Raw genomic sequence first — 26,482 nt, 5'->3', positions numbered from 1 at the left:
GTGAACATCCCACACAATCCTCGCTTTGAACTTGAATTGCACATCACAAGAATGGATTCGATCGCTTTACGGATCCAACCCTTTGGTGACCTTGAGCTTGCCATCCTACTCTCCCTAGTGGCTGAGCAGCATTGTATCATAACTACACAACACCGCCTACTGGACGACGTGGCCCAAAACCTGAGACTCGTACGTACCTTGTGTTGACATATATATTTGACAGCTCACATGAACTGACATCTCCGAGATCTCTTCCCAAGTATTTGGCCTCACCTGTGTTGTTGTTGACTGTTCTGCGTCAACCACACTGGACAACTTCCGAGAAGGCGTTCTGGTCGACTGCCCCAGCAGTGAGGAAGACCACCGCTCTGTGTTGTCTCCGGTTCCTGTATGTGTATCATTTACCTGTAGCGCTGAAGACAACAGGCTAAAAAGTCACGCCGTGCTGAAAATTCTTTAGTCGTCACACGCAAGTCGAAGACAATCATTATTCCGGCATGAATCCGGCCTGAGTAACACCCTTGACGAGCGGAGAGTTGCCAATATTGTGGTCACAAAGGACCTCAACTTGGCGTCTCACAATGTGCAAACCCAGGCCCTCGAGGTAAAGTTTGACACACTTGATATATCGTGTGAGAAAGCGTTCTGACATGCTACAGCTTATCCGTACGCGGCGCTTATTTAGCCATACCGCTATGCATGCAGCTTCAAAGGACTTTCTATTCGTCTCTTTGCAAATCTCGAGCTCTCCCAAACTGAGCCGTCACCTCGTACGTCTACAGTAACAGCGCGCGGATATGTTGCGGCTAATTATTTGCCAGAATGACCTGTTTGCTATCTCCCATCATCACTCCTCCGAGGATACTCTATATGAATCTAACGAGAATGTTGACTATACAGCCACTTCAATCCAGTCCTTGGCTGTCCCGTCAGAGCATCTAAAGAGGCATTCGGACCCTAAAGATGCCCATCGTCCGCCAGTTATCAATCACACTGATATATCGCACTTGCGTGCTGCCGCAGCAAAAGTCAAGATCTCTGCTGAGGTGGCCACCTATCTTCACAATGTCGCTTTGTTCTTGCGACTGAGCAGATTCGTTTCTGGAGGCGTCACTGCCCTTGCGACTCTTCAATTTCGATCTATAGTCAGAGCACTTGCCCCTTTGCACGACCTCACGTACTGTCCACCCTCGTTGGTGGCGCTCGCAGCCCGCAAGGTATACCCACACCGCCTCATACTAGCCACTGCAACGACCGAGTCTAGTCTGCAATGGGGCAGCGACCCCAAGGCTGTCAGTCAGCTTTTAGAGGGCATGACAGCGGAAGATGCCATCGAAGATACTTTATCAAGCGTTCAATCCCCTCTTTGATAAACCGCAGCGAGAACTACCTCTTGCTGCTATCTAAATAAGTGCCGCATCCCCTGAGTACACCCTGGCGAACATTGGTCCCCGGATACGCCATTGATGAACGAGGGTATCCACCTCCAACCTCAAGTCCTCAAGGACGTTCTCCATCTTGATGTCGTTCCTATCATAGCCGAATGGCTCTTCGAGCTGCTCAGCAATAGCTTCTATGCCGTACAGCGTGAAGTTGATGAGTCCGACGACGAGGATTGTCCACCAACCTAGGACCTCAAGGAAAGCGAACGGTAGAACGCCGCCGAAAAGTGCAAGCACCTGTTTCGTATGGATCTGATAGGCCACAGGCAGTGGTGTCAATCTGATGGTCTCCATGGCGCTGTAAGCAGCAACCAGCCCATTCAATTGGGCGGTCAATTGCGAGGCTTGAGGTGAATGGAACCACCCCCTGTCGTGTCCGCGCTTGATAAAACCTTCCACTGCGATCGTCAACTGGATCGGCAGACCCAGACCTTGGTGTTCGAAAGCCTGTCGCATCCGGCTCGGCAGCAAGCATGCAACATCGTCTCGGATACTTCCTGGAATATCACTTCCGAGGTCTCCACCCGCCCGATTGCCTGCAACACCCCACTCGAATCGCAGAGTGTTCTTCGTAGCATAGACGATGGCAAGCAATACATGCACTGACCCCTCAACATCCGCACGCTCTGCTTGACCCGGCTCAGCCTTGCCATTGACATACGAGCACGTGAGGAAAGAGCGTGTGAGGTTCCTCACACTAGCGCAAATAGTGGTTAGGTGTTCCTGACCGCTCCAGAAACGATAGTACGAGCTTTGATTCCGGAAGACCAGAAGCAGACCCACGACGATGGACAGACTGGACGTGATGCTGCCCGGCAGGCGCAAATTCATCGTCGTCGTGCGGTCGAGATAGACAACCAGGGCGGACCAGAGCGCGTGCAGGATGAGTGCCACAGCTATGTCTAGATGTATAGAACCTTTGATGAATCGCAAGACCAATGGCATTCTTCTTGGCTTTTGCCGAGCTCGATGAGCAAGTGGGAAAGTCGGCGTGCGGTGGTGGTGGCGAACCATTGTTGTGCTTTGCTTTTTTGTGTTGATGTTCTGGGATTTCACGCTTCCAATAGAATTTTTGTTCTCAAAATGTTCTGCAATTCAAGTACAGCATAATCGTCCTCTGTCAAGAAAATGGGATGTGTCGAGTGTTCGTATAAACAAAAGGATTGCTCGCGTGTATACAAGTCCTTAATCAATCCACTCGACAACACAAATAATCCAATACCACAACAAAAACCAAGCAATCTATAAATCCAAAGCTCTCAAGTGAAAGATCCAGAACAGGGAGAAGAGCAATTTGACTCGCACAGCAATGCAACAGTAGTAGTCCCCCACAGTACAGTACCTCTACTAACCTTAGATCCGACCAGCGTCACAAAAGTCAGGCGGACAGAGTAAACAAAACAATACAGACAAAACCCTCTCTGTTGCTTTGCCTCGTCTATCTACATAACCTATCTGATCAATCCCTCTTATCACCCCGTAACAAGACTAACTAATCAGCATGTGCATCACGTTTACAGTAGAAACCTTCACCGTAACTATTACGAGGTACTGCAGAAGACCAGAGTAGAAACAAAGGAGAGGTCCGTGCCAGAGAGGAGTGCCTGACTTGTGCATTAGCTTTAGTCTCGCGTTGACTTTCCCGCTTGCTTGTTCACCTCCCTCCTTCGCGAGCTTTTTGGTCGTGACTAGATTGCTGAAAACATATGGCGGTGTGGGATAGGTGGACTTGGTCTCTGTTGTTGGATTTAAGTGCGCGTTGCTCTCTGTAAGAGTATCTTCGTTTGTGTTTTGTTTATTGATCAGGAAAGGGATTTGACTTGACTGATTGTAGATCTTTTGGACTTATCTAATGCTTGGTCTGTCGTAAGGGATTCGGTTAGCAGTGGACTATTATCTTAGGGTCCGTGGGTTAAGAATTGTAAGGTTTAATGTTAAGGTTTCAATATGTTCGAGTGATACAGTAGACCGCAGACTACACGTGTGGCCGTTGTCCTGTTGTATGCATTTCATGTGATTAGACTCTACAGGTATGCGTATTCAATGTTCATTGAAATGCACGGGTTGCTGATTATGTTCATACATCATCACATAGGTCTATTTCATTTGCCGAGAGCATATGTAGGTGAGGAAGGAACAGCTAACATCTAACTGCTCTGGGCTAAGACCCAGTTTACCTTGCTGCATCTAATAGGAATAGGATGATCATAGAGACAATTATCTCTGATGTTTAGAAGAGTGGTATTCAGAAACACCGTATGAGACATGTCTATTAGGATTCGTCCAGGCGTTTCAAACGAGTCGCACTGAGGACATATGCCATCAGCATGATCAAGACCGGCGAATCAAGAGCTCTTGACCAAGACACCAATCGCATGAGGAATCACGTCGTACTTGTATTCTCCTGCACCAGGGTTCAGGTCAACACTTGCCCATTCACCAGCCTGTTGGAGCCATTCGTCGGTAGGTCGTGTGATGGAACAGCCATCAAAGAAGGTAGGCCAGATCACATCAATCAAGCCTATTGCAGAGATTAGTGACTGTTCAATTGTGTTTCTGTTCACTTCATCTATTCTGCTCTCGTTACGTGGACTCACTTTGCCAGTAGCCCACAAAGTCCTTGCGGAACTTCGTCTGAACGTGCTCGTAGACAAGCCACTTCCCACCAGGCTTGAGATACGGATACAACTCCCTGATGATGTCCTGCGGACCAGGGACAGAGCACAAACACTGTACAGTACAGATAGTATCAATGCTGCCCTTCTCGATGCCACTTCCAGCAAGATCCTGTGCACCTACACCCAGGATCTCGTAAATGTCCTGCAGACCTGCCTCTTGGATCCTACGTCGCAAAGTCGCGTGATGCTCATAATTGGGCTCGACGCCATAGATCTTTCGGATCTTGGTGTTCTCAGACGGCGAGAAGAGGTTCAGCCACTCTCCACTGCCGGGACCAATGTCGAGGATTACGCCCTCGGCATGCTTCAGCAGTGGTACAACCTCTGCGACACCCATTTCACGAGCTCTGGGCCCGAGGAATGCCCAGAATGTCCCGAACCACGCATGTTGGAAGGCAGACCAGGAGAATAATTTCGAGATCTCAAGGTGCTTTACTAACTTGAATATAGTGATTGGGATGTAGGTAGCCGAGAGCAGTAGAAGAGTGAGTGGGGAGAGCAGGGTTGTGATGCCGTGAATCTCTGGAGACTTCTCCATGGCTACTGTACCTATCAATTGACGTCTGAAAGATATGTCGTGCAACAATCCGGCACTATCATGTAGCTATGCGCCCTCCTCTTTATATATGTACAGGCATCTGGGAACGATGGCGCAATGGTGGGGGTGTAAGCCACTCCGCAAGATATAGTAAAGGTAAGCTTGGACCAAAGAGTCCCAGGTGGGGAGAATATATGCGAGCCAGCGACATCCGTCAGCAACTCTGTAACATGAGGTAGAATTGAATCGTGATGCTACGAGTAGTGGTATTCAGCTCAAAGCCTCCGCGTAGTTATGTAGAGCTGGTAAGTTGAGACAATACGAGGACTTCCACATGAATTTATGTCGCGCACATGAATGCGCTGAGCTCATCACACGCACATCGTCATGGCTCATAGTTATATGCAATCGAGTTTAGAGAAGAGACGAGATGGTACCGCGAGCTACGTGTTCTACAAACAAGGGCAGGAAACCACTAATCATGGCCACGCTATGCAGACCCTCATTAGAAGTACAAGACCAAAGCAATTTAGGAGGACAACGTTGCTAGCAGAAATGGTATGAAGAAAACAACATGAGAAGAAAATGGAAAAATTCATCAACGCCTTCCACCGGACCCACGCGAAACATAAAAATCAATAGAGAAACAGACAGGCGGGCCAGCCGATGCCGGGGTGTCGTTTCGTAGAGGGGTTTGTAGATAGACATTAATGTGTCGCCAACAAGACATGTCAGTATCGGCAATGTTCACCAGGAAGCCCGCCCCGCTAATACCATGACAGAAATCGCTGTCGATGAAGTAGTGTGCTTTTCAACCCTGAGACCCCATATGCCGGGGCACTCCTGAGTCGGAATGCGAATGACCAGGAACGCCTGAGAGGTGAAGAAATCGCCGCAAAAAGTGTACACGAGCTTTGAAAGGCTCGAGAATATTAATAAAGTATGTGAGCGTAGGGAATGTGAAAGTTCGGTCCTGCACGACAGAACAAACACGGAAGCTTCTAATATGCGGCGACTGCAAAGGAATGAGAGGCAACAGCTGGGGCAGCGTGCGCCTTTCCTTGTGCCACGACCGCATCTTCGAAGCCGGTGAGGGCTTGAGCATGAAGCTTGAAGGATTCGCCCATGAGCTTGGTAATGCTGGAGAAGAACAACTGTTAGCAGATGTAAAAGATACAGAGAAGCTCACTGTGGACTTACCCCCAGACAACCACTTCGTCAATCATGCTGCCCCACAAGCGGGCAACAATGGCGCTTAATTTAGACCCGTAGGCATCAACAGAATCGTCGTCGAAAAGACCTCGAATCTTGTTGTACATAACGGTCTCTTCATCTGTGGCAGGGATCTCGTCGTGTTCGATCTGCCATAACCAGAGGGTCAGGATGACCAGGAGGTCCAGACCACACAGAGGATGCTCGATGCTCCAGTTGGTCGCAGAGGTTCGAGCGACCCAGCGAATACCGTGGACAGCAGCGACCTCGATACAATCGAAACATGCTTGGATGACCTTGAGCATCTCAGCGGAGCGCTTGATCTTTTCGCGAGCCTGCACCATGGCGTGCGCAACTTCGTACGAGTCATGATATCTTAAAGCTTCCTGGACAGACTTCAGATCCATCAGGAGACGCGCGGTCGTGTTGCGGTACATTGCCATAGCGTTAAAGATGAGAGGGTGTCCCTTGTGAGGCGCACTCAGCTGTACGACAACAGTCTCTGGTTCGCAGATCTCCAAAGAGCTTTCCCAAGACTCAAGCGCAAGGCGCAACTTGTATTCGGTGACCACATCCTGCAGAGCCTCGGGACTTCTTTTGTGGTACCAGACTTCAAGGAAAAGCGCATTGATCATAACGCGAGTGGCAAAGGCACTGTAACGTGCGGCCTCGCCCTGGAACAACTTGTCGTGGGCCTCTCTGAAAGTAATGACCATGGAAGCAGTCAAGCCCTCGCGCCAAGAATCGTCGTCACCGGGACTCAAGGCCCAGAGCGATTCCGAGCAGGGAAGATCAAGGGTGTCGAACTCATTAAAGCTCATGGCCGGAGTGTGGTTGTAAGTCATGGTCAGCAAGCCAAAGAAGATGTAGACAGCATAGTAAGTACGACGACACTCTTCGTCTTCAATCCACTCTTGATGGCTGGGCTGGGTGTCACCGCGCGCCTCAGCGCGAAGCTTCAGCTCATATCTGTTTCCAGCTACCATGTTGGCAACGAGACTCTTGACAGAGCACGCCCATTCCAAGCCCTTCGGGTCGCCGCTCCAGCTGGCGAAGATCATGTTGAGCAAAGTCGCCTGCATGGCCCACAAGGGAGATTTGCGGGAGCTGAAATTCTCCTTGTTGACGAGAAATTGATTGATAAGGAGCTTGGAGCCGATGTGCAGCATATATGCCTGGTCCTGCTCGAACGCATAGAGTGCGCCGATGGAGAGCACCGCCAATAACAGAGGCGCAGACACTTTCGCTGGATCAAACGACGCAGGATGCAGAAACGGCAGATGGTGATAGAAGAGGTCGAAATACGTCGACAAGTAGCGGTTCAGGACGGGTACGCTGGGTAGACGGAAGCTTTCGACCAGGGCGCCTTCGCTGTCGCATCGCCTGATGTTCTCGATCATGCGCAAAACCTGTTCTTCGGTCTCGACTTGAGGAGGCTTTGGCACAGTGCACAGTTGCGCAGGTCCAGGGGATCTTCTGTAGTCTACTGGAGACACTGGTCCCATCATCGAAGGAAACGGAGACAGGGCACCAGGGGTGGCCAAGCCCGAGAATTGCGGTGGAGCAAGCTCGATGGCGGAAGGCGGTTGGGACTGCTCCATCAGCGGAGGCAGATGGCTTACAGAGCCACTGTAAGGCGGGTGAGGCTCAACACCGGAAGCACTAGACGAGACAGATGTGGCTTTGGATCCAGGGACCTTCTGAGGCAGCATGGTGTCCCAGTGCATTTGAGGCAACGTCATAGAGCCAGCGCCGTACGATGGTTCCATGAGGTGCGAAGCATGGTCGGCCAGGATAGGATCGGGAATGGAACCTTGTGTGGACATGGCGGCCTTTTGTTGAAAATTTGTCATGAGCATGGCGGCCTCCTCTACACCAAACATGCCATCGCCGGCATCGATCTGCTCAATGTCCGCCTGATCAATACTAAGGGGCAGCTTATTGGCGGCAGTGTCGGGCGAGGGCTTTGGCAAGTTTCGGCGTTTCGAGTCGCTCTGCAGAGGGACACCGCCGTCTTTGGCGTGCACGGTGCGGTCGTGACGAAGAAGAAGATCGCGTCGCACGAATGTGCTGCGACACTTTAAACATTTGAACGGGCGTTCCTTTGTGTCTGAGAGAAAATGTTAGCGGCGACTGTGTGTAGAGGCACGTGGTGAGGCGTTGGTGCAAGCAAGGCTGAATACTGGGGAAGGACTCACGCGAGCGCTCATGTCTGCTTCGATGCTCACTGCGACTGAAGGCGCGAGCGCAGAATTGGCATTTGTATTTTTTCTCTGGGATGACTGATGGTTTTCGACTGGCTGAGGGTGAAGAGGGGGCGGCTGTAGCTGCAGTGACTGCTGCTGCTGCTGCTGCGGCGGATAGCGGAGGGCCCGAGGCGGCGGGCATTGTGGCGGCAGTTGACTTATCGAGCGAAGATGTTGAATGCTTCGACCGAGTCCGAAAGGTTCAAGTGCCAACCGAGACGCGTAGGTGTTAAATCTTGATGATCTGAAATTGGTTTGAATGGGGTTGGGGTATAGGCGATGATATGCTCATTGAGTGGGAGGCGTCGGCTGCTTTGCGACGATGAACGACGCAGTGCAGGCAGTAGCAAATGACGTGCCAGAAGAGAAGAGACGATACGAGGAAAGTCTCTGTTCTAGAGGACAGACAAGATAAAACAGGAGAAGAGGGGCGAAGGACTGAAAAGTCGACGACGTCAAAATTGAATCAGAAATGGGAAGAAGGAGGAGGGGTAAAAGGGAAGGGGCGTAGGAGAAAAGGCAAGGCCAAGGTAATAAAAGGTAGAAGACTTGGATTGACACAACTAAAGCAACGAAACGACAAAGTGAAAGAAAGCAGCCTGCAGCACCAACGCGGGTAGAAACTGGGAATGGGAAAGTGTCAAGCGGGGCATTTTGCTGGACTTCCCGATGGAGGTCCGAGCGCCCAGTACCAGCTGCTAGGCGAAACCCTCTTGTGCTTCGTCCCCCCCTCCTTCCCGTCCCTCATTCGTGTGGCCCTGCTCGATGCTGTGGCTTGTTCCGCCCGCATTTGCTCCTGATGCACCACCATAAGGTATGGCGATTCGATACAGGTACCTCGCCATGGATGCTCCCTCTGTCGCTGCGAGACTGTACACTCATGGTCAATACATGTCCACTTGCCTTACCTTACATAAGTTCGGTAGTCAGGAATTGCCTTATTACTGCATATCTGATTGGTGGATCTCTTGGCTTGAGACACTTTGACCCTGTTGCTGAGCCGTCGTGTGTTGTCCGCGTGATTGCATCTGTCAATTTGACTTACCGACGGATACGTGTAACAGCCTGCCCAGCATCATTCGTGACAATTGCAGTTCTATATCTACCTTACTGCCCAACAGCTTTCTTCACTGGGAGACACTTGCGAAGAGCACTTGCTACTGACTGCGTGGCGAGGCGTCAAGAGAAGAACAATTTGGCATGCTTTCTCACCCTGACGCGACCGCTCGCTCACCGAACAGCACTTTCGCGATAAGCAAGTCATACCGACTGCATCAATCAATTCCAACTGGCGGTCAAACCTCTTTGCGCTGTACGGGATGCCCGAGATTTCTGTCAAGCGAACCCAACGATCTGGTATCACATCACGTTGAAAAAGGATCTGCAAATCGGGCACTTTCTGCACGCGGTTTTCAGTATAGAACTGCAATGTCCACTGCCAGCCTGCCACATCGCGGCGCAACGTGTAGTAAGCGAGTCGTGCAGCTACTGACTCTGCGCCACCTGAACATTTTGTCATTGTGTGTCCCGCCATCATCGATGTGATAATGATGATGATGATGATGCGACGCGATGCGCTGTTCCCCTCGTGCCCCTCGAATTTCTCTCGTCATGGCGCAAACGCCCACCGCCTTGATCGACTTGGGATTGTTTGCGTGTCCCGCACGACGTTCCTTGTTGGGAACGAGTACGAGTTGATCGGGGCATTTTGGGATGCAAACTTTGTCGCGTTCGAAGTGATCGACGAATATCACCCGGGTCATGGCTCGTTCCTGGCATCGCGTATCTCATTAATGCTTGGCCAGCAGCAGACTACGGTGGCGCTACGTGTCAGGCGTTGCTCCCCCCTTCGAACCGGCTCTCCCAAAAGAAGCATTCATGCAGTCCCACTGGTTCGGTCCACCAATTCCGAGATCAAAGGTGACTCGATTCGTATGCACAACAGCCCCGTACATTACGCCTGCGCCCCTTGTGACTTCTCTTATCACGGGTGTTGTTGTATGGGCATTTCCGAGAAGCGTCGTCGAAACAATGTCCAGCTCTGTCTTGTATCAGATCACTTCGCGATCCTAGCATGGCTTTTAGACTCCACGCATGATCTACAATCGAGTTCACACCTGCTGCGCATCTGGACGAAGGTAAGGAAACATTCTTTTCCTTTTGAGTTGCTACCACTGTATTGTACGCGTGAATCTAGGCACCTAAAGACGGAACGGGCCATTGACCCCACTTAGTCTTCAAACCAAGCCTTTCGGATCACAGTCCCCGCCAAAGCACAGTGCAGCTATATGTCAAACCGCTAAATCAGGATGCCGGCGCGTTTAGGACATGGAAGTGTGTGACACTGACTTGTTCTTCGCAATAAAGACAGAAGTACATATCGTGAGGTAGTTGTGTGGTATCTGACCAGTCATCGCAAAGGTCATCTCTTTGAAAGGCAGATCTCTATATCCTCTTCATCCAGTATCAAACGCGAAGAGTCACTGCACCTCTGCGATGTGTTACATATGATCTCGAGAACACATCTTGGTAGGTATGATATAATGCAGCGCGCGAAATGCGTGACTCCAACGGTGTGCGACTATCTGTGCGGACAGGGCGGGAGCTACTACGCGTTTTTCTCCGGCAATAATCTTATTTCTAGGTGCTGTACGCGTCAAATAATGCAGGGGGTGCTGGCACGCGAATGCTCGATTGTAGGTATACACAAATACATAACGCTCGCTTAAATTTGTCATGGGAAAACATAGGGAACCCGCCTCGACGCCCGCTCATCACAGCAGGGTCTCGCTCGCAGGACGACATTCGACCAGCGCGATGGGGAAACCGGGTCGATGGTAACTCGCGTAGGCGGTGACTTCTGTCACTCTTCTGTGCAACATGGTGATACTTTGGCATCCAATCGTCGAGTCCGATCGGTGAAATTGAGCGGTCAATTATTAGTGCAGAGAGCAATGCTCTTGCTAGTTGATCCCTTCTTTGACCACACATCCGACTGCTCCGCACCAAGCCGGATGTGAAAAGCAAGAGACGGATGTTACGGTGAGGCAAATAAAAGAAGGGAACATACCTACCCAGGAAGGATTATGCAGTGCTGTAAGGATAGGCCCTGTAAGTTGTGGCTATATTTGGCTTTGCAGAAACGTTCCGCTTCTATCGATACGCTGTGCAGGTCAGTTACTTGTCAATTTCTGTAAAACAAGCACCCATGATGATTATTAGGTGGATAATTGTTGGAGGGGTAGAAACCTGACAAGGTTGCTCTAGCCTTCGCATCCCGCGTCTCACAGCTCTAGACCCGCGCTCATGGCAACCCTTCCAGAAGGCAAGGTGGAGCTGTATAGAATGAGACACGACAGACCCTGATCATCGGAAGATGATACAAGGCGAGCCGAAATATACTATGCGAAGACCCGCGGTTTCGTCGAGATCGTGACAGGAATTAGAAGGGGCAAGGCAAGTGTCTTGGCGCACGAGAAATGATCGGGAGATGCAGTAAGGTCAACGAGCTAGGGCAAATTACTCATTATACTTATACCCTTCTTAGCAAGATCAAGGTTGTGTTGGTTGATCCGAAGACCATTAATTACACTGCACTGTAGTGCGGATGGAGTGTACTTGTACAGCAGCCTATGGAACAGAGCTAGTCGTCTTCTGCTGCCATCACCCAAGAGATAATATAGCATCTACATAAGAAGGACTCACGGTGTGAATGGTGATGTCCGTCACTGCAGTATCGATTGCGAAAGGCGGACGAGGGCACGTACTACTGTACAGTACCTTTAAGGTGCTGCAGACTACTTACCTCTTTGATAAGTGGGTGAATAGTCAGTTTAAGATAACCCTGGTATCGGCGTATCTAACATTTCTTGTTACCAGCGATGGATACTCCGTCTAGCTCAGGTAGTCCGATGGTCATCTTATGCACCGGGTAGCACACAAGATTCTGTAGCATAACGTCGTGGGATCAGGTGAGATGTGAAGACGGAGGACAGGGGACTTACTAGCACCCGTATTTCTTGTATCAGTAGTCAATCAAGCAGACACGGAGCGATGTATAGTGAGATACTGCACTGTACGGACGTTTGACATGTAGATAAAGTCCGTGTAGTCGCCAAGCTGGAAGCATCTGTAGGGTGGTATTCCGTAGTTGTTGTTGTATTGCTCCTCACCCCCGAGCTTGTGTGTTTCGTTTTCCCCGAGTGAGCAATCTTTAGGCGCTTCTACTATTCCTCCACTTCGAAGCGCTGTCCCGACGGCCTATGATAGTCTGTATACGCCCTCTTTACGAGTTTCCCCTCCTCCCAATCGTTCAGCCCGCGCCAAACAGCCTCTTAGGAATACCAATGCCCAGCGAATCGAACAACCATCCATACACACTGCGCTTCCGCTATCACTTCAGCTCGTGGTGGTTGGGCGTATCGAGGGGTCCAAGTCCTCATTGAAAGCGCCCTCTGTTTTCCCCCTCCTCCCTCTCCCTCTGCTCCCCTCTTGAATCGTCGGTCCTCGGTGTCGCCAGTCTTCGTCTTTGAACATTCCGTTCTCGTTCCTTGGGTGCATCACCCACCAAGTGTTACACGCACAGTCGTCTGTCGTCCACCCCACCCGTCGGTGTCCAGTCACACTCACACCTACTCTTCATCTGGATCCTTCTCACACACAGCTTGCGCCGTCTTATTTTCGCGACACATCCCTTTCGTCGCTATTTACCAAGACCTCTTTCCTCGTCACCGCGTTCGAATCGCTGTCCAAGATTCGGATGGACTAAACTGGTATCTATCTGTCGCCAACAAGCCTGAGATCATTACTTGCGACACAACTCCGCCACGCTGTGCCAAAGGTTGCCTCTGCAGCCACCAACCAATCCTCGTCACCACTTTTGCGCCGTCTGAGCCGGTTTGGGATCATAGTACAGCGCGTCTCAACGCCACTTCGAAGAGAATCCATAAACGAGGTCACCTCTCTCGAACAACATTCACAATCAGCCACGCCCCTTCGATAGTCGACCTCGTCTACGCCTGCCTTCCATTGCTACTACTTCTCCACCACTGTTCGAACCACTTCCATCTATGTCAGTATGAACGGCCTTGCTGGTAGCATGGCTCCGCCTGGCACCATGTATGTCAGGGCCCTCTACGACTACGACGCCGATGACCGCACCAGCTTGAGCTTCCAACAAGGCGACATCATCCAGGTCATTACCCAGCTGGAGAGCGGATGGTGGGATGGCATTATCAATGGAGTCCGAGGATGGTTCCCCAGCAACTACTGCGAAGTCGTTCCTGCGCCTAGTGATGATATAAGAGATGGTCAGATTGGTTATGGCGCATCGAGTATGGGCATGGGCATGGGTATGGATCGTGCTGAAGAGTCTGACAGTGAATACGGCGAGAACGAGCTGAGCCTCTTAAGAAGCCAGGCCAACGGATCGCGCCTTCAGATGGACCGCAACGACGGGCAGGAGGAGGCTGCTTTCTGGATTCCCCAGGCAACTCCTGACGGCAGACTCTTCTACTTCAACACCTTGACAGGAGTGAGCACAATGGAGCTTCCGCTCGAGACTCCGACCTCTATCAGCGAAAGTGGTCCTCATGACAGAACCAATGTCTACATACCAGACCAAACCAGACCGCCCCCAGAGATGCTAGCTGGAGGCTATGAGCGACAAGAAGACGCAGATTATGAGTCTGAACCCGACCTTGTCGTGGCTTCACGCGCATCGATAGTCAGTTCCCACAGTTTCCATTTCATCCGCTTCGGTATCAAGCTAACATCCTTTTTCTAGCCTCGTCAACAGCGTGGCTCCTACGTTTCGGACGGCCTATCACCTCAGACCTCCGTCGAATCACTTCGCAATCCTTCTCCACACATACGACACAGACGTGACTTCACTGGACCCTCTGTTGCTTCTTCCTCTCATACGACTGGTCTGCCTGCCTCATCGAATGGATCAGTTAGTGGCGCGAGCAATCCAATCGTGTCTAGACGCTTTTTCGACGATTCCCAAACAGTCCTGCTGACATGGAATACTCTTGTGGAAGACATGCGCCGCGCTGTACAGCGTTACCGCGAGTCGATTAACAACAGTGACAAGGCAAGCTTCGTCAGCAGAGCCGAGGACATCTCAGACCACCTTCGCCTCCTGCTCGCTGCAGGATCGGGCACGACCGACAACCATTCCGGTAATCCCTCCATCATCTCCACTAATAAGGCCCTTTACCCACATTTCCGTGAGATGATGGCTAGTTTCGCGAAACTGGTCCTTTCATCGCATTTTGCCGCTGCCGACTTCACGATGCCCGAGTCATACAACAGATGCCTGCAAGAGGCAGAAGCGCTCCTGCATGGTGTCTACAATTATGTCGAAGTGGCCCGGCAGCAGCGTGGCGAAGAGATCCCTAGGCTCACTCCTGGATTTATTGCTTCGTGTAGGATTGGTGGCGCATGGCAGAACAACGGTACGCAGGCAGATGACTCCACTGAGATGCCCTTCTTGTTCCCTGATGCTGAAGCCATCCGCGAACCGAACGTGCATCTGAGCGCCGACCTTGTGGAACGCATGGAAGACATGAAAAAGGCCATCTCGCTAAGTATTCGCCAATTGGATGAGCACCTCATGCTACGTGAGAAGCTGGTTACTCCGAAGATGCATCGTAAACTCGGCGACAAACTCTGCAAGGCTGCGACGCGCTCTATCGAGGCCTGCAGGGTTTACATGTCAAATGTCGAAAGCATAGATCTAAAACCACTGGGGTCAGCATCGAAGAATCCTCAGCTCATCGACTTCAGTGTCCAGAAGCAGAAATTCTACGACAGTGCGGCGGAGCTGGTGACAGCCTGTCAGAGAGTCACCATACCACTAAGCGATGAGTGGTCAGAGCACCGCGGTAGCTCTTTGGAAGAACGACTCACCAGTGTTCGTGTCGTAGCAAGGGAATTAGATGCTTCCTCGGCGCAGATACACTTCTCACTCCAACTACTGTCCGAATTGATTCCCCCAGACTCGGGCATAGCAAAGGATGCATACCGGAAAACCGATAGTGCCGCCATGTACCCTGACCACATGCGCCAGGGTTCTTTGATCAGGCCCAAGATGCTTGCAGAAGTGGGCACCAGCAAGTCATACAATGATGCTATTGATTCAAGTAATGGTCCCGACGGGCCACGTACAATGAGCAATTCCAAGATCAATCGATTCTTCGGCGAAGTGCCCGCACCTATGCAAAGTCCTCAAGCCGAGGAAGCACCAGACTTCCTCAAGCTCGACCACGAAGGCGAGATCGCTTACGATACCAAGGTGCAACCTGCTCAGCTTCGTGGTGGTACACTTACTGGGCTTGTGGAGCAACTCACGCGTCACGATCGCCTGGATTCACCGTTCAACAATACTTTCTTGTTGACATATCGATCGTTCACGACTGCCACTGAGCTCTTTGAGATGCTCGTCAAGCGATGGAGTGTGCAGCCGGCATACGGCCTCAATGGCAGCGAGATGCAAGTATGGGTAGATAAGAAGCAGAAGCCCATCCGCTTCCGTGTCGTGAACATCCTCAAGAGTTGGTTTGAACACTACTGGATGGAAGAAAACGACGAGAGCAGCCAGCAGCTCATGCAAAGAGTTTATGCGTTTGCGAAAGAGACGGTCGCGTCAACCAGCACGCCTGGTGCTGGGCCATTGATGACGGCCATCGAGCAGCGCATGCGTGGACAGGATGCCACGAGCAAGCGTCTAGTCCTTACTCTGAATACTGCTTCGACACCGACCCCTATCATCCCCAAGAACATCAAGAAACTCAAATTCTTGGACATCGATGCGCTGGAGTTTGCAAGACAGCTAACGATTATTGAGTCGCGACTGTATTGTAAGATCAAGCCAACTGAGTGTCTGAACAAGACATGGCAGAAGAAACTTGCACCAGGGGAAGCCGACCCGGCGTCGAATGTCAAGGCACTGATCTTACATTCGAACCAATTGACGAACTGGGTCGCTCAGATGATTCTGACTCAAGCTGATGTCAAGAGACGAGTGATAGTCATCAAGCACTTCGTCTCTGTTGCAGACGTAAGACACACCCTTTAGATTAATCACCACGTTCAAGCATGCTAACTATTGCCCCAGAAATGCCGTCAGCTCAACAACTTCTCCACCCTCACCTCCATCATATCAGCGCTAGGTACAGCGCCTATTCACAGACTAGGCCGTACTTGGGCACAAGTCAACCAGAAGACGCAAGCAACGCTGGAAGTGATGCGCAAGCTCATGGGCAGCACCAAGAACTTCAACGAATACAGAGATGCACTACACAAGGCCAATCCACCCTGCATTCCCTTCTTTGGTAATTTGGCTATGTTTCCTTGGCTTCAGGTTCAACCACTAACAAATGAACAGGTGTATATCTTACAGATCTAACTTTCATCGAAGACGGTATACCGTCAATCATCAAAAAGACCAACCTCATCAATTTCGCCAAACGTGCAAAGACCGCGGAAGTCATCAGAGACATCCAGCAGTACCAAAACGTACCATACCCGCTGCAGCCCGTCCCCGAGCTGCAAGACTACATCTTGACGAACATGCAAACGGCAGGTGACGTGCATGAGATGTATGAGAGGAGTTTAGCGGTAGAGCCCAGGGAAAGAGAAGACGAAAAAATTGCCAGGTTTGTAGAACGTCACGCCATCCGCATGACTGTGCCAGCTAACCCAGCCTAGGCTATTATCTGAGTCAGGCTTCCTGTGAGATTCCAATGTATCTACATGGACATAAAGCTTTAGCGCTGTTTACACAGAGGTACTCGGTAATAGCACACAAGGACGTCTACATCATGTCGAGGTGAAGCATCAGGGGAGCTCGCAGCGCGACATCTATGACAGGTATCCTCCGTGGAGATCTGCGTCATGCCAACGACATTGCTAGCCTAGGGAAAGAAGGAGTAGTCATGTGATGGAAATACCAAAGCCGTCAGGGCTGATCGCATGGGGGACATCATGACAAACGAACTAAGGATGCCTTCGAAACCTGCATCTAGGCTCATGCTTGCAGATGTCTTGGGAGATGATTCATGGGCTGGGTCTGAACATTTTTTGTCTTCTTTTCGCATATTTGCCACGGCACAGGCGCATCCTCGGCGTAGAAACCAAACGCCTGAATAATATCAAGAGAAGGAAATCGAAGCAATGCCGTTTCCTTTCTTTTTCACTTTTTATGCGCTGCTGCAGGGCAGTGTCCACGCAGAAAATGTTGTGGCACTTATCTGACTATCGTTGTCGTTCTTCATGCAGGCGTCCAGATCAAGCATGCACATACCTTTCGAGATTTCAAGGGCTGTGATCACGGTCGTAGGTTCGCTTCTTTCAATTTAGTTGTGTATACAACAAGCCAGGCACAAGGTAAGGAAGGCACTCGTGCGTTCTAACCGTCCAGCAAGTCCCTCACTGGTATCTGATTTCTGTGCACTGCGATGAAATCCCCAAGTAGGTAGCTAATGTAGTTCAGGAAAATGTGACCAAACCTTGCAACAGCATCATCATCATCTTGTATTCGACACTTTCTTGGAACAGAAAGACAGTACCTCTGCTATCTTTACACCATGCAACTGCCCGGACTAAGCTCTGGTTTTCTGCTCATTGCTGCACGAATCCTCTATGGTATATAGCCATTCCATGCATGCATATCAATGTGTTTCACCCAGACCCATGCAGGCGCCTAGTTGCAGCTACAGCCACATGCGAATGCGGCTACACCCTAGCCAACACAAGCGACACCAGTCAAAAGACGACTCTGTTCACCGACATTTTCGAGACGGATTTCCTGCACCTGTACAATGTCCCGGGCACCATCGCTGCAGACGATGCACACGCGGCAGACTGGGTTCCACAAGCATACAACGTCTCGCCGACTGCGGCACGTGGTCCGTTCGGCAAGAGTTTGCAGGTTGACAATGTGCTTGTCAACCCACTCAGGAGCGCGTATGACTGGGGCAACAAGGACGGCCGGAACGGAGGCCATCCTGGGTTGCAACTATGGGTCAGAGGATCGAGTGCTGTCACAGACTACATCAGCAGCGATGGGATTGAAGTCGGGAAAATGATCGGTGGTGCCGAGATTGACTCGCCGAGGAATGATGTCCGATATGGCAGTTTCAGGATTGGGATGAAGATGGCAGACGCGCAGGGGACTTTGCGCCGCGTTTTTCTGGGTATGTTGTGTTTTCCAAGTGCTGAAGAGCTGTCCAGCCAGTGTCGCACAAGGTCCTCAGGGATTGCTGACATGTGCGCCAGTATCATAACGACACACAGGAGATCGACGTTGAACACCTCTCTCGTCAATCATACGTCTCAAACAACAGCGCCAGCATCAATCTCGTCGTCCAATCCCCTGAATCAGCGGCACTCAACTATAATGCGGCACCCACAAGTGACTTTGCATTGCGTGCTCTACCCTTCTCCCCCAGCGCCGACTACCACGAATACCGGTTCAGTTGGACGCCAGCATCCATAAGCTTCTGGATCGACGAAGTCTTGCTGTCTTCCTTTGACCAAAACATCCCAGATGCCCCAGGCACACTAATGCTTAACCACTGGTTACTATGTCTAATCCAATCACCACACGAATTCAATAAAACTAACAATCCCATTAAAAGGTCAAACGGCAACCCCAACTGGAGCGGCGGCCCCCCTAGAGCCGACACAGCCATCACAATCTCATACGTAAAAGCCTACTTCAACACGAGCACAGCGAAGCCTCAGGGGTGGACAGCGGCCTGTAACACAGCAGACCAACGCCGCGGAAAGACCTGTGAGATCCCTCGTTTCCCACATCGAGGCATTAGTCCTCTTGGTCCGAACGGGAACGTGACGGGCAAGACGGAGCTCTTGAGTCTGTTGCCGCTACCGCGTGCAGAGGATCCTTCAGGGGCGGCAGGTGGTCAGACTGCCACTTCTGCTACGAGAAGTGCTTGTACAGCTGCGACTACGGAGGCGCATAGTGAGCGAAGAAGGTTGATGCGGCCTTTTGGTGTGTTTGGGCGGGTGGTCACGGTATTTCTATTTGTCGCGTTTGCGTATACCTGACAACTAAGACGTGTTGGTAGAGTCGTGATAGCCTGAAGGAGCTGGACCCATGCAAACAGCACAGATTACACACATCAATCCGTCTGTTGTCTATATCGACATGTCTTTCCACTCTCCATCCCACTGCAAATCTCAGTTGAGAAAATAAAAAGCACAAACATCCCAAAAACGTAGAGAAAATGACACGAGTGGATGAAGTAAAAGCTCCTTCTTTTGTTATATCACCCCCAAGGGGCCAAGCCAGTTATTTACATTTCGTGATTAATATGATAGAGAGAAAATTCGACGACGACCCGGCCAGCCCCTTGCCTTTCCTTCTTCTCTTGTTTCTATTCAGCTACCCTGTCCAGCTCGCTTTTCTTTCCACAATTCGACTTCTTTCCTTGTAGAATATCCAAGACTCAAGGAGCGAGTTCTTCGTATCTAACAGACGCCAGATTTATAGTTGCGTTGGTTGCCATGCCCCTCTCTCACAACCTCCGTGTCTCTCGCTCTCGCTTCTCTCTTTTCGATAACCAATTGCGTGCGCGAGTTGAACAAATATACAAACGAAGCGGAATGACATGATCCCCGAACAGAAACAATACCCAGAAAACAAGCGATGAGCAACAACAACAACGATAATGAAAACGCCTATGGCTGATGCATCCATCTACAACGCAGAGACGAAGGAAAACGAAAAAAAGGGACTTCGCGGACGGTACCACTGCAAGATGCAGAAGGGAAAGCAGAAGAAGTAGAGGCCGCTGCACTGGTCGTGGTGTTGGGCTGAGGACTGGATCGGTGTACCCAAGGAGATCCAGATTCTCTAGGCCCCAGAAGATTGACTAGTGGTTGAACCCCTTCTTCTTTGCGAGTGTTGTTTTATTGGAAGGGTGTGATTGTTAAGACTGAACGGGTAAGGCGGTCCACGATCCGGAGACAAGACCGAAGCAAGAAGAAGCAACAAGGACCATGGTGGCGGGCAGGCGATCTATATGTATATATGTATATGTGTGTGTATGCAGGGGTATAAATGCTGTAATATCCGATTCTGGGGGTTGGCGATCGAGAAGATGGGATATCAGTGTTGTACGTGGCGGGATCTCAAGAGTCCTTGATGGGGATGCATAGATGTTTACTCCTTTCTCGGCTGGCGAGAAGCAGGAGTACTGACAGGATCCAAGGCGGAACATGGGTTGATCCCTATCATAGAATGATCATGCCCATGCCGGCTACCATGCCCACGAATCCGAGAGCGACAGTAACAAAGGTGCCCGAGGGCATGACCTTGATGGTGCCGCTTTTGACCTTGACTACGCCAACGGTGCCAGTATGCGTTCCGAGTCCTATCGAGCCGGAGCCGGACGTTGACATCAAGCCAGGCGCAGAAGCAAAGGTCTGGGTGTAGATGACCTGGACCCATGTCGTGGTGATGTCGTTGGTGCTCTCAACCCAATTCGTCGTGACGGGAGGCTTTTGAGATGGCTGGTCAAGAGTCGCGCCGAGATTGTCGTTTCCTGCTGCTTGTCGGAGTCTGCAAGGAAGTTTTGTTAGGATCAAATACATTACATAAGGTAGTACGAGGGAAGACTTACTCAAGGATGTTGCCGTACTCGTCACTGTCGACCTCGGGCGGGGGAGTCGGGGCTAAGGTCGTTGTCGGGATGGTAGTCACTGTTGGCGTGGGTTGTAGCGACGACGACGACGAGCGTTCCGCCAATTCCGATCTTTTCGCCAGGAATTGTTCTAGCTTCTGAGGAGGGCCAACGACAGGAGGAGAAGCAGCGGCCAGGGCTGGCAGGACCAGGCAGGAAAGACATGAGAAGCGCATAATGGACGATGGTTGAGTGAAGCGACTCGGAGTTACTCAGATGCTTGTTAAGGTGCGGTTGTCTTCACGAATGTAGCCTGCCACTGGGTCGTGTTGTGGTATAGCCGGAGGGGAATTGGGTGAGTTGTTGATTCGAACCAAGACACGGAAGTGGAAGTGGAAGTGGAAGTGGAAGTGAATGTGAATGTGAAAAGGTTGTGCAAGAACAATTGCTGAACAACGATTTCGCCAATCTGATCAGGTGGTATGCACTATTTCGATCTTTGCTGGTTATGAAAATTCACCGATTGGATAGTTCGGCGCAGGTGGAACAAGACGTTTCGCAAACGCTTATGGTGGCTTGTTCCTAAGCGTTTTGGCAGATCGGCACCCGTCCGTTTGTCACTAAGAAAAGATTCTTATGCTAGTGGTGGTGAGTGACGATTTATGTCGCGTTGGGTGGTATTGGAAGTTATTCACGCGTGCTGCTCTTTCGGTAACGACTGATCAGAGAAAACGAGAATGACGGCCGTATGACTGAGTAAGTGGTGAGGTGACTAGAGACGTCGAGGATCTCGGCGGAAGACGGCCTATTGATACTCGTCAAGTCTTTGATGTTATTGGGAAGTGGCTACACTACCGCTAAAATGGTTCCCCACGGAAACCATGGGTTGAATCAGCGGAACCAGGATTTGCACCACTAAGGAAGATAGAGTACAAGTAGATACATTTATGCAGGCCTCGCAAGCTCCTGATCCACGTATGTGGTACTTGTATAGACAGACACATCAGACACATATATGAAGTCAACAACCCTTGCGGAACATGTCTTACACATGCATGCTCATCATTTTCTGCTCTACGAGCTCCTACAAATCCTACCTGATGTCTTGGTTGACGTAAGTCGAGGGCTATCCAACTCCTACTTGACGTGGTCGAGGAGCTCAGTCCGTAATGCAACCCCTCGGAGGAGTGTATAAGCCAACACAAGCACAATTGGCCCCCGGGGCACTGCAATTTGCCCTCTGTTGCCTTTCGCAGATTGCTTCATATAACCTTCCAGGCACTCGTACCGGATAGCTTTTACCGTGTGAGCCACTCCATATCTAGGTTTGATTTCTTGGCACCGATGGTGAAACGGCCCTGCAGGCGTCCTTCACGTAGCCCACGCCAGAAGATGGATACCGTGCCGAACCTGTACTTCATACAAGCACCACCAACCTTGCATATGCATATGCATAGACGCACAGATAACATGTTCGTCCATTTTTGTCATGTGTCAGGTTGTGTGATCTTCCTCATTCGCACCTCGCACTACTACTGATGCACCCTGCCGAGCATCTACCTTGATGATCACAGTGGCCTACTTTCCTTGTCCATATGTATCTGATGGATGTTGGCCGATGTTCCCAAATCTGTACATCTACCAGTTGTGCACGCATCTCACCGTTCATCTTTAGATCCTCGATGCAAGTGAGATGGCGCGACTGCGGATTGGAAAATGACGCGTCCAGCACGCCTGCCCTGCCCTGCCCTGCTGTCCACCTCACACATGCAAGGCTGTGCGGTGGGGACCGGGCTAGCCCTTGTACGACGTTATCGCTCGGCCAGCTACCCGAACTCCGATGCCTTCATCCCTGTCCAATGATTGTTTGAAGGTTCGGCAAATGTGCCAGCCGCAAGCACATGGAAATTGACGCCTCATAACAACGATGCGATACGATGCGATACGATTATTGTTGTTGACAACGGTATGATAATTACTGATATTTGATATATTCATTTCACGACCCGTGTTTTTGGTCATTAGGGCGCCATTGTAGGTATGTATGCATGCAATACGCCACTATTTTCTCCAGTCATGCCTGGAAGCAGACCTGAGATCGTCGGCATTCAACATGTCGGTTCCTTCTCGAACAAGAACATCCCAAATGTGGTTTCTCAATCCAATAGGCCACATTGGCGTGTTCCAGTACCTGGACTTGAGGCCGTGTTCCTTGGCCCCACGTATCTGGCCACGAATAATGTCCATTTGTTTTGCTGAAAGGTGACCCCTCCATACGGGCCCCACTGCTGCATGGAAGTCGATGCTCGCATAGTACGACGTTCCCGCATTGAAGGCCGAAGATGGAGTCTCTGCGTCGAGTCCTGTGTTACCTTGACCACGCCGCCTAGGCGCACCACTTGGCGCGATGTTGTGATCGTTAACATTGCGCTCGTCGTTTTCTGACTCCATTGGATCTGGAACATCAGGAGTAGACGTTGTCCCGGGCTCCTCCCAAAGCCTCTCCAGCGGCGCGTCAAAGAAGATATCACGGTACGTCTCATTTGCAATGACCATGTCGAATGGGGTGTTTCCAGTTCCAACCACGGTGATGGCGCCCGGAACAGTGTGTGTTCCGTTAAAATGGGTCAGATATCCTTTCGACCGTAATCCCTCCAGTTGCTGGGACACAATAGGGAATGTCTCTCTGCCATCAGTCTTGAGATCTACAAGAAGCACCAGATTCTGGCCACTATCAGTGTCCCAAACACCATGCTTCGAGGCATTGACAAATTCGGTTTCTGGATTCATTCTGTCCAGGAGAGCAATGAGGGGATCGACATATAGATTTCGAAATGTGCGATTTCGTGTAAGAGACGCAGTGTTATGACCGACGTAGAGGTCATCGTCGAAGTGCCAAACGTCTGCCTCGACGCCTATGCACCCGTAATGCAGAGCCTCGAACAGAGGAATTCGTCGCCAATAATCGTTGTGTGAATGCACTGGTATAGGTACGATGTCCCGCGTAGCATCTGTAGGGTAATGGGCCATTCCATCGCCGTAGTGCCCTGGGCTTCCCCAATGGGGCTGGAACCTATCGTGGAAAGCATCAATGTCCCAGAGAAGGCTCGCTGATCCTATGACAATCTGCAAGATAAACACAATGCCACTGCCGAGAACATTAGGCTACCTTCTTGAGCGTAGGAGGGGTAGTTCACTTACAAAGTCATAAGTACGAGTACTGGAAGGATCAGACAGGATTGTTTGACTATTGTGCGTAGATTTGACGAATGCAAAGAGTTGTTTGCTGTCAGATGATGAAGGTGTTTCGTCTTACAATGGCCATGAGCGAAGGCGCTCTCAGAGTCGTAAGAATATCGCTGTGTTAAGGTTCTTCGTCGAAGCGATGAAAGTCCTAAGGTATCCAGGAAATTTGACCAGCGATCATTTTGCGCAAAAGTTTGATATCCATCTTCATATTCTTCGTTTCCTTCAGCTGACAATCGCGACGGCAATGGCGATTGATCCGAGCCTTCCATCTTGTACGACTCGTGTGGGTGTTGTCGCACGTGCGTGCCATGATCTGACGAGCGCATTGTGTTTAGATGCGACTATTCCGCTTCGAAGGACGATGTTATAACGACGAGATAGCCACGTTCAGCAATAGCATCCCTAAGCGTTTTTTTTTTACACTGTTGCAAGGTCGGTACAATGACAACAGACGATATTCTAATTAGACCTGATGGAATCAATGCGAGATATGTTGATACAGAACTGGCGTATGACGAGGGCAATCCGTCTTATGGTGTGTGGTTGTCAATGCGTCGCGACGATCAGGATAAATCAATCACAACAGAAAAAGTAGACGTTCCAAAATTACATTAGTATAGCTTTTCATCCAGATACGAGGGGTCTGGCAGATCGTTCAGACAAAACATGTAGCTAAACCCACAGGACATGGCAAATCAAAAGATGAGAACCACAAATACACTCTGGAAGATGCACGCCTTCCGACGAGGGCCGATGGTTGGTCGGACGAGACACTGCGTAGACTCGCTCGACGGCGCCGTTTGGTCCGATGATGATATCCCATTCATTTGATCACGCACGACAGAAGAAGAAATGTCTTGTGACATAGCATTAACGTATGGCCCCATTTTCCTGCGCGAAACATGTGTATACAGCAGCTCACGACCACGACCTGCGTCTGCCACCACTCTCTTACGACACCCATTGATAGCTAAGGTAGCCAAGTGGGCTATCGTAACCAACCAAACCACCTTGATGATCCGTGGACCATGACCCGGTAGTGGAGACTCCGGACGGAGAAACATGCTGCCGGCTTTAGTTTGCTCAGATTAGATTAGATTGGAAATCTTGTCTTATCGAAACATTCGAAATCTTCCAGGGTCTGTCTGGGCTGCCATACGCCGAACAATTCATCTTCTTCATATACTCTCTCGGCTTGCATCTTTTTTCTGGACAACGAATACTGTGATTCGTTGGATCGCTAGATTACTTGATATCTACTCTGTAACAACAGCCTCTTACCTCTTGCCTGTATAACTCTGCAAGGTGATCGGCACTGAATCAGACAACATCCCCTGTAACACACCACCATGCCGCACAAGCACAGAAGGAGAGACGACAACGATGCGCAGTACGTTATCTTTTCTTCTACCATGCCATCACCGAAAGGTGACCCGACGGACTGACACTCACCCTAATAGCTACAACCTACCCCCGACCTCCGTAGCCAGATCGCTACCGGTGGGCAAGAACGCGGCAACCGTCTTCACCAGCTCAGGCAAGAAGTCCAAGACAGAAAAGGCATCGAAAGCACAGCAAGGCGGCGAGAAAGAGTATTCGTTCGACGACACGCCCAAAGCCTTCGCGCGACTTTTGCAGCGACAGAAAGCCACGGGCCGACTGCCCAGCGGGCTAGACAACGGCGAGCGAGCGAGCAAGAAGCGGAAAAGAGAAGAAAAGGACGACGGCAAGAAGAAGAAATCGTCCGTCAACCCTCCGCCGCCGCCAAAGTCCAAGATCGAGCCTGTGGCGGATGTCCCTAAGATCATGCCTGGAGAGAAACTGCGAGACTTCAACGCCCGTGTCGATCAAGCCCTGCCGGTGTCTGGTCTTGCGCGAAAGGGAAAAATCGCTGGTATCAAGGAGCGTCGGACGAAGACGGAGAAGCGAATGCATAAGATGTATGATGATTGGCGCAAGGAGGATGAGCGCATCAAGGAAAAGGCTGAGGAAGAGGCCGAGGAGCGCGAGGAAGAGCAGGAAGAGCAGAAAGCCATGTACGGCGAAGACACGCTGATGCCTGTCATGGGAGGTGGCAAGCGCAGACGTCGCATGATCGGCGAGCAAAAGGCAGACAAAGAGGACCCTTGGGCGGAACTGAACAAGAAGAGGAACGCGCCAAAGGGACTACATGATGTTGCGCAAGCCCCGCCAGAGTTCACAGTCAAGCCCAAGGAGAAGTTTAAGATGAAGAACAACGCTCGGGTGGATGTGTTAGATGTGCCGAACGCCGCGGGTTCGTTGAAGAGGAGAGAGGAACTCGGTGCCGAAAGAAAAAGCATCATCGAGCAATACCGAGCGCTCATGGGACGTGGTTCCGGATGAGTCCATGTCATATCATCATGTCATAGCTCGGCTGCTCTATCTATCCTGTACAAGGCGCGAGGCATGGAGAAATTGCCGGGTATAATGAAGAAAATCAAAGACC

At 50.7% G+C, this 26,482-nt stretch overlaps 8 protein-coding genes across 8 annotated transcripts; 3 read left to right on the top strand and 5 right to left on the bottom strand.

Annotated features, from left to right (window-relative positions):
* Window positions 1-51: 51 nt before the first annotated feature.
* On the top strand, window positions 52-1,370 carry AAFC00_000618 (uncharacterized protein; the record flags this gene model as incomplete). Its single annotated transcript, XM_069348309.1, has 5 exons — window positions 52-189; window positions 248-388; window positions 461-604; window positions 660-770; window positions 822-1,370. The coding sequence occupies 5 exons, from the start codon at window positions 52-54 to the stop codon at window positions 1,368-1,370; spliced, it is 1,083 nt and encodes a 360-aa protein (XP_069200470.1).
* Window positions 1,371-1,403: 33 nt separating this feature from the next.
* Window positions 1,404-2,456, bottom strand: AAFC00_000617 (uncharacterized protein; the record flags this gene model as incomplete). The annotated part of the gene is made up of 1 exon (XM_069346145.1): window positions 1,404-2,456. One exon carries the CDS (start codon window positions 2,454-2,456, stop codon window positions 1,404-1,406), a length of 1,053 nt encoding a protein of 350 aa, XP_069200469.1.
* Window positions 2,457-3,787: 1,331 nt separating this feature from the next.
* AAFC00_000616 (uncharacterized protein) lies at window positions 3,788-4,658 on the bottom strand (the record flags this gene model as incomplete). The annotated part of the gene is made up of 2 exons (XM_069346132.1): window positions 3,788-3,963; window positions 4,040-4,658. The coding sequence occupies 2 exons, from the start codon at window positions 4,656-4,658 to the stop codon at window positions 3,788-3,790; spliced, it is 795 nt and encodes a 264-aa protein (XP_069200468.1).
* Window positions 4,659-5,659: 1,001 nt separating this feature from the next.
* Window positions 5,660-8,258, bottom strand: AAFC00_000615 (uncharacterized protein; the record flags this gene model as incomplete). The annotated part of the gene is made up of 3 exons (XM_069346123.1): window positions 5,660-5,798; window positions 5,859-7,980; window positions 8,069-8,258. The coding sequence occupies 3 exons, from the start codon at window positions 8,256-8,258 to the stop codon at window positions 5,660-5,662; spliced, it is 2,451 nt and encodes an 816-aa protein (XP_069200467.1).
* A 4,935-nt stretch (window positions 8,259-13,193) lies between these two features.
* Window positions 13,194-16,856, top strand: AAFC00_000614 (uncharacterized protein; the record flags this gene model as incomplete). The annotated part of the gene is made up of 5 exons (XM_069346110.1): window positions 13,194-13,841; window positions 13,902-16,178; window positions 16,236-16,452; window positions 16,506-16,776; window positions 16,829-16,856. The coding sequence occupies 5 exons, from the start codon at window positions 13,194-13,196 to the stop codon at window positions 16,854-16,856; spliced, it is 3,441 nt and encodes a 1,146-aa protein (XP_069200466.1).
* Window positions 16,857-20,377: 3,521 nt separating this feature from the next.
* Window positions 20,378-21,002, bottom strand: AAFC00_000613 (uncharacterized protein; the record flags this gene model as incomplete). Its single annotated transcript, XM_069346100.1, has 2 exons — window positions 20,378-20,705; window positions 20,767-21,002. 2 exons carry the CDS (start codon window positions 21,000-21,002, stop codon window positions 20,378-20,380), a joined length of 564 nt encoding a protein of 187 aa, XP_069200465.1.
* A 1,825-nt stretch (window positions 21,003-22,827) lies between these two features.
* On the bottom strand, window positions 22,828-23,975 carry AAFC00_000612 (uncharacterized protein; the record flags this gene model as incomplete). The annotated part of the gene is made up of 2 exons (XM_069346092.1): window positions 22,828-23,914; window positions 23,968-23,975. 2 exons carry the CDS (start codon window positions 23,973-23,975, stop codon window positions 22,828-22,830), a joined length of 1,095 nt encoding a protein of 364 aa, XP_069200464.1.
* A 1,389-nt stretch (window positions 23,976-25,364) lies between these two features.
* AAFC00_000611 (uncharacterized protein) lies at window positions 25,365-26,379 on the top strand (the record flags this gene model as incomplete). Its single annotated transcript, XM_069346082.1, has 2 exons — window positions 25,365-25,405; window positions 25,476-26,379. The coding sequence occupies 2 exons, from the start codon at window positions 25,365-25,367 to the stop codon at window positions 26,377-26,379; spliced, it is 945 nt and encodes a 314-aa protein (XP_069200463.1).
* Window positions 26,380-26,482: the final 103 nt, after the last annotated feature.

Source organism: Neodothiora populina, assembly GCF_041146345.1.
Source record: "Neodothiora populina strain CPC 39397 chromosome Unknown canker_contig_11, whole genome shotgun sequence".
Taxonomy (NCBI): Eukaryota; Fungi; Ascomycota; class Dothideomycetes; order Dothideales; family Dothioraceae; genus Neodothiora; species Neodothiora populina.
Note: the sequence above shows the minus strand (reverse complement) of the source record. Positions and strands in the feature narration are given on the sequence as shown.